Source organism: Cnephaeus nilssonii (assembly GCF_951640355.1).
Source record: "Cnephaeus nilssonii genome assembly, chromosome: 13".
NCBI lineage: Eukaryota > Metazoa > Chordata > Mammalia > Chiroptera > Vespertilionidae > Cnephaeus > Cnephaeus nilssonii.
In genome coordinates, this window is record NC_137084.1 from 69,133,516 (window position 1) to 69,145,803 (window position 12,288).

The 12,288-nt window shown below is 38.6% G+C and overlaps 1 protein-coding gene across 2 annotated transcripts in view; it reads right to left on the reverse strand.

Moving 5' to 3' along the window:
• Positions 1–1,433: 1,433 nt before the first annotated feature.
• The window catches only part of ZC3H12C (zinc finger CCCH-type containing 12C), a 62,685-nt gene continuing 51,830 nt past the window's right edge, over positions 1,434–12,288 (reverse strand). For both annotated transcript variants that reach the window (XM_079789251.1, XM_079789252.1), the window contains 3 exons: positions 10,392–10,626; positions 9,176–9,282; positions 1,434–8,567 (listed from right to left, as the gene is read on the reverse strand). In XM_079789251.1, coding sequence (XP_079645377.1) covers positions 7,174–8,567; positions 9,176–9,282; positions 10,392–10,626 — 1,736 coding nt within the window. In that variant the 3' untranslated portion in view covers positions 1,434–7,173. The remainder of the gene's footprint in view (positions 8,568–9,175; positions 9,283–10,391; positions 10,627–12,288) is intronic.

Consider the following 12,288-nt stretch of genomic DNA (forward strand, 5'->3'; position numbering starts at 1 on the left):
GAGAAACATCTATCAGCTGCCTCCTGCACATACTGGGGATGTGCCCGCAACCAAGGTACATGTCCTTGACCGGAATTGAAACCGGGACCCTTCAGTCCATAGGCCAAAGCTCTATCAACTGAGCCAAACCGGTTAGGGCTCAAGATCTCTTTAAAGGTTAAAATGTCACTCTAAATGAGCCTCACGATTGAATGTATTACATTACAGGGTTGCTAGAATTAAAATTCTTCCACAACCAACTGTATAGACAGAAAGGCTCTAATAAGAACATCTCAAAATGACTATATTTAAATGCCTCACATTCACATAACTGCTGTCCTGTATTGAACACACACTATGGACCTGCCTGTTGAAAAGGTTTAACTTATCCAGTCTTAGCATACTAGATGATACGCAGTTACTCTCTGCATTTAGTAACCTGCCCTCTCTAACTGTAGGATATATGCAGTGGGATTCAGCCTCCACAGGCTGATGGTTGCACATTGAGAGAAATACATTTTTACAAAGTTAAGTTTAAAAACCTTAAAACTTTTAAAGTGTTGATTTAAAAAAGTTCTTTATGTCTTTATAAACACCTAATGAATATCATTAAAACAGCATTTGAGGCACAAATACTAGTAAGTACGTATATTTAATGGGCGCAACTATAGGTATTTTGTTTTGAATAAATTCAGTAAGTTCATGATTATAGTTGCTTTTTACAACTCTCACCTTCCAAACATGACTTGATTCATCAGTGTCTATGAGTCCTTTCTCTTTAGACAAAGCCACTAGGTGGGGCAGGGAGTGTAGGGGGATAAATTACTCTAGGCCACAATGTAGCCTAAACGAACCTTCCCCTAGTGTCCCAGCTCCGTCTCTCCCACCTAACACTTGCTTTGGATAGCAATTTTAGGAAAAAAATAAGCAAAAGTCTGCAAAACAATGAAGGGGGGAATATCTGCTACTTGAAATAAAATAGTTTCCTATATACTGACACAGAGTTTGAATATGTTAGTTAAACCATCAAGAGCATTACACCATTTTGTAATCATGACGATATTTGAAATAGAGTATTTTCAATTCTTAAAGGGAAAGGAGCCTACTTAGGGGAGGCATTAGTAAGACACTAAGCTTCACTCATGCAAGGGATGCAGGAAACTGGAAAGATCTATACAGTCAAGACCTCCAGGTCACAGGAGGTGACACAGGAACCTCAAGGTGAAGACAGAAGCAGCTTAGGTTACTCACGGACAGATCTGAGCCTTTAATCCCGGTTCATAGGAACTAATGTGGCTCTAACTCACTGACACTGAACGTGGGCTGATCTGCAGAGACTCATGTCAGTAACCACCGGCTGCGGTGGGTGGGGCCAGGGAAGGGTGCCTTGATGCTCACAGCACCTGTGCTGCTGCATGAGGTCCATTTCTTCACGAAACAAAAACAAACCACCGTAAGAAAAATGAATTTTTTAATTATTTTTTCTCAGAGGCAGAATCACATAGCCGTTTTGATACGATTTCCAGTAGGTCTAAAATACTGCTTTTTGGAGTTGTAAAAATTCCATTACAGAAACACACAGAACAGACATAGGATAAACAGAAATCACATCAGTTGATCAAATGGTTGTTCTAAGGATGTTCTCTGCCTTATTTTCCTATAAGAAAAGTTTCAAGGATCAGATCGGAAACTGCTGTGAGCAAACAACTACGCTTTGGCAAAGGAAAGACCAACTCAGTAACCTGGCTCACTCGCAACGCTGTGTGTCCGTCTGCAGAAGCCCGCATGTTTGTGGGTGTTTTGTATCAGCTAGGAAATTTATAATTTCAAAACATCTAAGGAAATCTAAAACATGTTCTTTACAAAAGTAAACCATTGCTTCAATGTCCTTTTCCCTTGAGACACAAGCTGCGTTAGGAACGGGTTCAAAAGCTTTCATGTACAACCACTTGTTATTCATCTGAAATATCCGGATGGAAAATCGGCAAACTGGGTACATGGTTTAGAAAGTGGAACTTTACAAATTTTATAAACAATTAAAATATGCGCAGACATTTACTGAATTGCTAATCGTCAAAACTTTACGTTGTTTTTAAATCTGTAAGATGAAGGACTTTGGGGAAAAGCCACTCCGAACACACAACAGTATTACTGTAATGGAAGTAAAAAGCAGGTTAATAGACACATTAAAGTAAAAATATTAAGTGACCAGTTGCTTTTAAAAGCTTGAGTTGTATTCCAATCTTAAAAGAAATTTTATGACTACTTAAGTGGATTGCAATGTTCAAGACTAATGGAAATGATGTGACTGATGTAACGAGTTATAAAACACTGAATGAACATGCTCCGCAGGGTGTGCGTCCAATGAGTTTAAAATTACACATGATCACGTTAAGAATACCATTCACCAAGGGCTGTCCCAAGGCATCTTTAACAAAATCTACACCAAAGGTTCGGACAGCGAAAGCAGCGATACACTCTGTTTCTTATAGAGACACCAATACAGTAAATGCATTCACTTTTTAGCTATCATTATACTAGTCACAATTTGTAACCTTACAGAATAGAATAAAGCTATAGTATATGAAATTACCATATATTTATCTTCTTTAAAACTATATTTAAAGAAGGGCCTATCTGTCAATTTTTAGAAGTCAGAAACCAGCAGAAAAATGTAACTGATAAATGCAGTCTTTAAAATATTTTGTGGTTAATTATATGCTAATTTTCAAAATACAACAGAATTTTTGGTCCACGAGGCCCTTTAAGAAACAAAAGGTAGGTAGGGAGTCCCATTTATCAATAGAAATATAAAGTTCATGAAAAAATTTCAATACTTATTAAAATATCTTTTTACAGAATGCTTTTTTTTGGTGGTTAAACATAAGAAGTCTCACTAATAAATAATGGGTATGAGCTGGTAGGATACATAAATGAATTAAGATGCTTTAATATGACTGTGTCACATTCTCCTTTTGAAGATCATTCATAAATGATTTTCTTTCTATGTCAACTGAAATACAATTATTTCTTAACATATATCAGGATCTAATGCTTAACATGTCTGTTTTCTCCCTGTAGGGCAGAGATCAGCAAACTGGGGCCCACAGGCCAAATCTGAATGACTGCTTGTTCCTGTAAATTAAGTTTTCTTTGCACACAGCCACACTGGCTCACTTATGTATTGTCTGTGGCTAATTTCATGCTGCAGGGGCAGAGGTAAGTAGTTTATAGAGACCATATGATTCATTTTCAAAGCCTGAATTATTTACTGTCCAATCCTTTATAGAAAAAAATGTGTCAACCTTGGCCCTAGGGGGTTTCCCAGACTAAATTAATGATGTTCCTCTACTTCAACACCCGTTCTCTCTTCTAATGCATGTATACGGTTCATGTACTTTATACTTAATTGTATCTGTTGGTATATACTTAGGAAGCCAACATCCTAGCCGGGCTCCCATGTTTAATGTATTTTGAACATAAGCATTCCCTATGGCTATGACCTGTTTGACTTCCGGTCACTTTGGAATGCTCTGAGAGTTGGATGATAATAACATGGGTGGGCCATACACTAACAGAATGGCCAAAAAACTGTGCATCTTATTTCATCTTGAAGAAGGAAGTTGAACACACACACACACACACACACACACACACACACACCCTCCCACCTACCACAAACTGACAGCTAAACATAAAGTGTATTTGTTTTATAAATATATTACTATCTATATACATATAGATACATCCATAAAAGGCATGTTAAATAATTATCTGTGTAATCAATACTACTTTAAAGTTTTTCTTGCATGTGTTTTAAAGTTACACACTCTATTAAAATTATCAAAATAAGTCTTTAAAAATACCAGAAATAAAACCAGTGAAGAGTCACTTTCCATTCAAGTGTTTCCACATCTCATCATTGGTCACCTGGACTCCAGACTTGGGCATGCACAGATCAAGGAAACACAGTTCAACGAAGGAAAAGTTAGCCATCAAAATTCTAACACCCTCCCATTGTTAATACTTCATAACAAGTATGTATATATATAAACATTCTTTTTAGTTATATTACATATGCTTATAAATGAATTCTCATGAAAACACAAAGTTCTGGTTTCTACCAGCATCAAATATTTTATACTGGTTTGCATTTCTTTCCAATGTTAAGTCAATACAAACTCTATAGGGATACAGAGGCCATACAAGGAGCCTGAAAACTTACCTATCACATGCGAGAAAGGAGGAAATACGAAGGGCCAGTTCTTGGCCAGCTGGGTACTATTCCCTTTGTGCTAAGACACAGAAACAATGAACTGGCTCATTACTGTGTAAAGTACAGTCAATTCTCAGAAAATTCCAATCGGAATCCTTTCTCCTGGCAGCTTCACTACTTACTAACCACCTCTCTTATTTATTAGCGAGTCTGGTAAAAGATATGATTAAGGTAAAAGTTTTGGCTAAATTAAAGGTTTGGATTCAGCTATGGGCTTATTTAAATGGTGGATCCTTTTACATATTGCTTTAGATAATTAAGAACTGGATGTATCTAAAGTCTGCCAAATACCTGATTCTTAAGCTCTGAAAGCAACACTGGTGCTTCAATAAAAGGGGGGAGGATGGGGCGGCAAATTGTCCTCTTGTCATAAGAAAATGCCTGTATCTTAACTTGCAGTCACACCGAAGGGTTCCAGTGTGGGCAGCTCAGAGCTCTCCACTCAGGACAGGCGAGGCAAGCCCCCCAACCCCCACAGTCTAAAATCCACGAAGCAACCAGATTGTTAACTAAAAACATCTAGAAGGCAAAATTAAAGTGTGATATACATTTCACCTAAAATCTCACTTAAATAAATTTAGTCATGTTTGCCAGAATCTCCAAACAACTAAGATACTAAAGTTAAGAAAATGGAAGCAAAAACAACATGTACATTTTAAAAGTGATTTCACACTTAAAAAAAAAAAAGACTTGGAATATGACTAAAATAAAAGGTACTATGCATTTGTAACCCTATTTTTGGCACTGGTTTCGCCTCTACATTTAAGCTTGTCCTACAGATAGTGACCCATGAAATAAGGAGAACAGGTTCACAGGCGAGTGGGGCGCTCAGGCAGACACCACCCAGAATGGTGTGCGGCTTCCTCCGTATTCTTTCTAGTTACAGATGACAGCCACACTTGCTTCAACAACAACAGCAATGACTGTGTAGAACACCACTTTCCTGAATTAAGTTTGCTGAACACGGTTCAGATTATTGGATATGTCAATATGCACAATGCCTTTTAGAAGCATTTACTGTATACCCAAACCCTACTTCATGCAACACACAGTGTCACACAAGTAGTGAAAATGTTATCCTAGTCAAAGGTGCTTGGACATTATTTTCAGGCAGCATTTTACCTTTATTTTAAGTTCACACTAGATGTTTTAGGAGAAAGAAAATGCCAATAAATTTATTTAATATACTTTAATATATTATATAAAACTAGGACAGACACTTTTATTTACCTAAATTGTTACTTTAATTTTCTACCCTATTCTAGACCTCAATTTTACGTAAAAAATTTGTATTTAAATAAGGGATAAAATGTTGCCCAAAAGTCTAATCATGTTACACTTTTGTGTTTTAACTAGATCTACAAATCAAAAAGTTCTTATAGTTAAAAAGATACAATTTGTATCAACAGTAAAAGGTACTTTCTGGTTTTTCAGGGCTTTACTTCGAACTGTAGCATGTGGAGTAATCAGAACACCCAGGGCATCCCGGCAGACTGAGGACACAGATCGGAACGAGTCATCACACTACGGAAAATTCAAACACTGGAGGCAACAGGGAAGTCATGCCAATCACACAACTGTCTGCCATTGATTGCAGTATCTACCTTCTAACCGATGAAAATGAATTAGCATCTAGCAAAACCCATGACTTTGAAACCAGAAATATCCCTTACTAATACTAAAACAGACTTTAGTCTGTATCTAAAACTACACTATTTGTGGCAAGAATCTGGCCTTAATAATATAATAGCCCCCCCCCCCCATAAAACAACCTTCAGGAAAATGGAAAATATACAGTATCTTACAAAAATGTTAAGTTACCATTTACAACTCCTCCATCGCCATTTCCATAGTGCAGTATCAATAAGTGTTGCATATTCTCAACACATAAAACCACCTCAGGCCAGCCTTGATAAACAGCAGGAAAGCTAGAGAGTATATTAAATATAAAAGTTGCATTGAGAATAATTAGATTCATTAAAAACAGGCAAGTACTGCGAAAGGGTTACTTTATCCAGTATTGTTGTGCCCCCAAACAAAAAGACAAACACATTAAAAATACAGGTCAATGAAAATCTAGGAATTCAATTCCATTTCTACTATCTAGAAGCACATCACAGCTGGATAGCAAAGCTCTAAACTGTAACAGTTACGGCTTTTGCCTTATTCATAAAATAAAAATGGAAACATTTTTTTTCCCATTGATTGCATCTGCTTTCCTTTAAATCTGCCATATTAAATTAACTAATTATGTAACAGACTAAAAAATCTGAACAAAAATAAAACAATAAAAAGTGCCATATTGTAAATCATTCTAGTATATACTGTTACCCATTTCAACATAAACTGGTAACTTACATTTGTTTAAAATATACTCAGTGCTGTAGTATATCTTTGTTTCTATAAATAATGATTATAGCACAAAGAAGCCCACTTTCCCCAAATAAAAATAACTTAAAAAGCTGTAAAAGATTCAATTAAGCTTGGCTTGAAAAAATAGTTTGCTAGGTTTAGTCAAATGTTCAACATTCTGAAGGTATTGTAATTGCTTGCAATTGATAGAGAAACACCAAGTTAATAAAACATGAAATAAGGATAAAAAGTGCTGCATATAAACCCCTGATGCACCAAAGATTAATATCAAAGATCACTTCTAATAAATCAAACTGGAAAAATTTCCAGCCAAGGATATAGCTTTAAAAAGGAAATGTTAAAAAAACGTTTGAATGTAAAGCAATCCCGTGATACTTCCACTATGTGGGGCTATACATACAGATTCCATGATACAGTATTTCACATAAATGGATACTATATAACCTCCTTGCTGAGAAGGAGATCACATGTGCTATTGTAGCAAACCTCCCTCAGCATTTGAGCTGAACAAAAAACTACTAAACACCACAAAGATGCATCATCTTTCAATAGCCCAGCTGCGATTTCTCCACTAAAATGGCTGCGGCTAGCTGCTGGGCATCTGTCACGTGAGGGTTCCTTTTCATGACAATTCTCACAAGGTCAGGTGGGAAGATGTTGCACAAGTTGATATAAATCTTCTCTCGGTTGTCCGGATACCTTGGGGGATCCTGAGGCAGCCCGCAGTACGGTATTCGCCAGGTGGGCTCCTGCTGCTCAGGGAGGCTCTGGAAGGTGAACTGCTCATAGCACGGCTGAGTGGAGCTGTCAGGCAAGGAGTAGGTCTGCCGATAGCCATACGCGTCAACCCCGTACCCCTGCCTGTCCCAGCTCCCCAGCCCCTCCTGGCGGGAGTAAGGCTTTCTCTGTCTTGAAGGGGAACTGTCATACAGCCGAGAGTCAGAAATGCTGTCTAGTCTCGTGGCCACCAAGGACCGCCCCAGGTGTGGTGCCTTGTGTGCTGAACTCGGAGGAGAGGGGTACTCGCCAGGACAACTGGACCGGGCTCCCACAGCTGGATGCTGCAGATGCATAGCCAGATGTGGAAGAGGAGGCTTGTGATGGTACTTTGGTTCTTCGTGACTGTAACTTTGCACTCTGGTTAAGGGGTCGTGGAAATTCTGCAGGAAGGGTTGGGAATTAAGGCGGCTGTGAGGGTACATATGCTGACACTTGAAGTTCTCTTCTAGTTGTGGGTCTGGAGAACTGACGTAGGACCGGTCGTTGTAGCCCACGTACGAGTCACTGCTCCCACAGCTCATGCTCCCGTCACTGCTGCAGTCAGAGGCTACAGAGCTGATCCTATAATCTGTGTCCAAGGAAAAACGCCTTTCAGGACTTCGTGGGCCTGAGATACTCAGATTTGAATATGCATTCAACATGGAATAATACCCAATGTCAACAGGGGAGTCACATTTGGGGTACTGTTCATAAGGCATTGGCGTTCCATGATTTTTGGTTGTCATCATTATTGGAGGATATTGTCCCTGTGGTCTTTGATCCTGAGGTGGGAAATGAACTCCAGATGGAAGGCCATTGCTTAAAGATGTAGTGCTTTGGGGTTTTGCAGTAGAAGTAGCCGGTATACTCACTAGGGAGGGTACAGACCTGGTTTCCAATTTGTTTTTGGTGGGAAGCTTTTCCTCTAGGTCTGGGTAGGCCTGAGTCCTGATGCTGGGGTCCGACTGCCTCTTTGGGGCGCCTCGCTTGCCGTCGGCAGAGCCGTCAGCCTTGGTGCTGCAGGGGACGCTGTTGCTTTTCACCAGTCCTCCTTCGTTTGCAGTCTTGGCAGCCGTGTTTCTGGACATGGCACGAAGTTCATCGGCCACTGACCGCTGGGGCTGACTGCCCCGTTCCGGATGATAATATTTGCACTTGTGCCCATAGGTGCACTTCTTTCCTGCAAAGACGAAGACTAATTAGGCGAAGGAGCCTGCCCAGGCCCCCAGCGCTCAGCCCGGCACTACGACTGGGACTAGTGAAAGAAACAAAGGCAGAAACGGAGGCACACCGAGTGCGCCTCACTTCTGAGAAATGCCACCTGCAGTCTCCCCTCCATTAACAGCACTAAGAAGCTGGCCGAATGACTAATAGTCACCTCCAGAGTTTTGGGTTAACACCCTGTGTCCTCAACTCCGACCTACCCATTCTCTTCCAGGGTGACTTTATAATAAGGTAGGGCATTCTGGGAAAAAAAGAGCACTACTGTAATGTGATAAAGCCATTCTAATCTGATGTGTATCTAGATGTAAGAACTCCAAATTTTGATCTAGCTGAAAACTTCATGTAGAAGGAACTGAATTTTTGGAACTGAGTTTTGGGAGATGCATTTACATTGAAGCCAATTAGGTAAAAATAATTACTTTTTCATGGTTAGAATGTTTTCTTAAGTTTAATTACAAACAAAAGAACTAACACTATCCCATCCAAAATTAAAAATGATTATTAAAAATTTAACAAGATATTCTGCTCTAAAGGCAGATATTAAATACTCATAAAGCAAGTTACCATATGGGCAAGGCTGCTTCTTGTGTTCGGGAACAATAGGTTTCTTCCTCAGAAAATTGTCCAGGCTCGGACCGTGCCTGCCAAGAGGGTCATCAGGGGGCATGAACCTGTCACGAGTAAAATACAAAATTATACTTAAGTAGGAAGTTGATCATTTAATTCTAAAGGTAGTGTAAAGATTTATTACTCTAAGGTATTTTTTCAATTTTAATCCAAATACTTTGATTCAACATTTATAGGATAAAAATATTAGTGTACTAAGTTCTCTTGATAATAACAAAATTAAAATGTTTCAGGCTAAACTCATATTTGTTTTAATTCAAATAAGCTTTGAGTGAAACATGTTCCAATTATTTCTTCCTTCCTCTCAATCTTGGGAATTTGTAAGGATTTTAGAAAACAATCCCAAGGACATTTTAGGAGAGTTTTATAACCATCAATGCTGTGAAGCAGTATAAACAGGTGGGGAGCGACGAGAGGCCGCTGAGGAAGAGAAGGGAGATGAAGTATAGACTGACGGAGGACGGCAGCTAATGATGCCTCGCATGTCAGAATCTGTGCACATGTCATTTCGTTTCATGCTAACAGGATCCCTGCAGCATCCGCGCTGCTTTGGGGGTTAATACACTTTTCTAATTCGGGCTTACATAATGAAGTTACTTTCATCTAAGTTCACATGCGCAGCCAAGATGTCTAACTCCACATAGTCCATTCCCTTCCCACTCTCCTAAGGTGCTTCTCAGCTGATGTAGAAAATGTCTTAAGAAAATAAACATTATTTTGGACCTATTGTCCAATGGAAGCAAGAATTCATAGTGTGCATAATGAAAAGCAGTTATGACTGCAAAGTTCTGCTACTAGTTAAGTTATTGTTTGAACTTGAAAGAAACCAAGTATTTACCCATAAAATGTGAATAATTTATGAACTCTTAAGGGGGTGTCAACATGGCTGAGTAGTAACACTTAGCAAATATTAATATAAGAACAATATGGCAACATTAAAAGTTTAAAAATAGAAGACACTCAATCCTACAATCTTAATACAATTAATTTCCACTTATGTGTTGCATTTTAGTCATTTTTCTGTATGCATATTCCATTTTACAAATACAGATTTTATGCTTTGTCTTTTTAACATATGCTTCAATGTTTAATAGCTTTTCATCACCATAATTCAGGAAAGCAGTATTACTTGTAAGTAAATGGTTTTACTCACTTGTCATTGACAAATGAATACATTAATAATCGCTCATCTATGAACTTCTTCCACTCTGGTTTCTCATTAGCCAAATCCCTGTAGTTATCATTGGACACAATTATTCCGTCGGACTCGAAAGCCAGCTTCACGATGAACCTGTCATCGTAGCACACCACGCGCCTGCCCTGGACTCGCCGGGACGGAGTAAACACCAGGATTTTCTCCTTCTCTAATTTACGAAGAATCTCTTGATCTGCAGGGTAGAATTTCAGGAATAAATACATATGTAACACCTATAGCAACTTCACACAATGTGGGCTTTTATAAGACAAACTGGATATATGTAACCCTTTCATTAGGGATTATTATTTTACAGTTAATGGATGTAGCAAATTTGTAACTCCCAATATTTTTCCTTCAGGATTTCTAATAAAGCTTTAAAAATAGTCCCCCTCAAATGAACTTAAAAAATATAAAACGTTTAAAAGTTCAAAAACGTTTAAAAGTTAAGAAAAATTAAAAGCATAAAACTTAAACATGACTGAACAACTTGTGAATTAACTGGAGTTACTAATTTTTAAAACTTCTATCTCTTCAGCAGACAATCACTACATGCCTACTCGATGGCATATACTATGCTAGGTGTTAATGGCCACCAAGATTAAGAATGACCTCCCCTCCAGGAGGTCTTAGGTACTGGATTGGGTAAACATGTAAACTAGTAACAAGGGTTGTAATTGCCACAACAGAAGGACGAGCAAAATATGAGGGCAGTGGGGATGGAAGAGCAATATGGGTCAACTAGCTCTGAGACTGGCATATAAATTTCATGATGCTCCTGATAAAATTCACTGAGATCAGAACTTTGGTTTAGAAAAGCAGCAGAGGAGTGGAAGAAATGTGGTAAGGCTAACTCTCAGGTTCTGCTGCTTTATGTATATGGCATCGGTCCTACTGCGCCTGTTTCTTTGTGTCTTCAAACGCAGCTGGTGGGCTCTGAGGACCAGTGAGTTACTATGCGTAGAAGCACTTAGCATGGTGCCTAGAAAGCTCTCAATGAACCCTGTGTTTTTTTGCTTAATGTTGTTTAATAGACATATGTAATTGTTGCTCTCTTAAAAGTAACAGAAAACCAAAATTAAGAGCCTAGTTTCAACTAGAAGATCTGTCACCTTAGAATTATTTTCTGCCCTGTCTCATTGATCTCTGTTTCCACCAGCACTCAGCACATCAGTAGATAATGTCTGCAAACAAATACATGAGCTACTTAACCATGTACATTCAGAGGTCTTCTAGTTTATTTACTGTCTATGTTCGTGAATAAGCCACTGTACTTTATTTGTAGGCGTGTTTAGTCACATAAGATATGCCTGGATCCTCACCAGAGTGACTGAAGGAACAAGGGTGGTGGCCATCATCTTGTTTCCTTAATAGCTAACGAGAAAAACATGACATTAACTAGGATGGTAATTAGTGATAACTGATTAGATGACAACTAGTTAGGTCAAGTAACCCTAACTTAAATATTGGGTAAGTATAGCCAGTAAGTTAATGGAATCTCTAGTTCCTAGCATAGTACCTGAGTCATAGCTGAGTACTTGCTTGTTAAATATTTGATAAAATCAATGGAAGACTGGCAAAAGAGCTGGTCTGAATCTATAGCTGAGGACTTAAAAATATTTATCAGGTTTATTTATTTATTTTTTTTGCTACCGTGAGAAATCTTGGACTATTCAATTCCCAGTTTTAGTCAGGAGGATGGTTATCCTGGAGGAAATATCCAACCTCTGACAGTTCGTGTGTGCATTTCAGAGAGTCAACTGAAAGGTTCCAGAAGGGTTCCAGACGCATCATGCTGGTGTTTCAAAAGCTAAACTTAGGTGCAACCCACACTGTGTATTATCCTTTCCCTTCT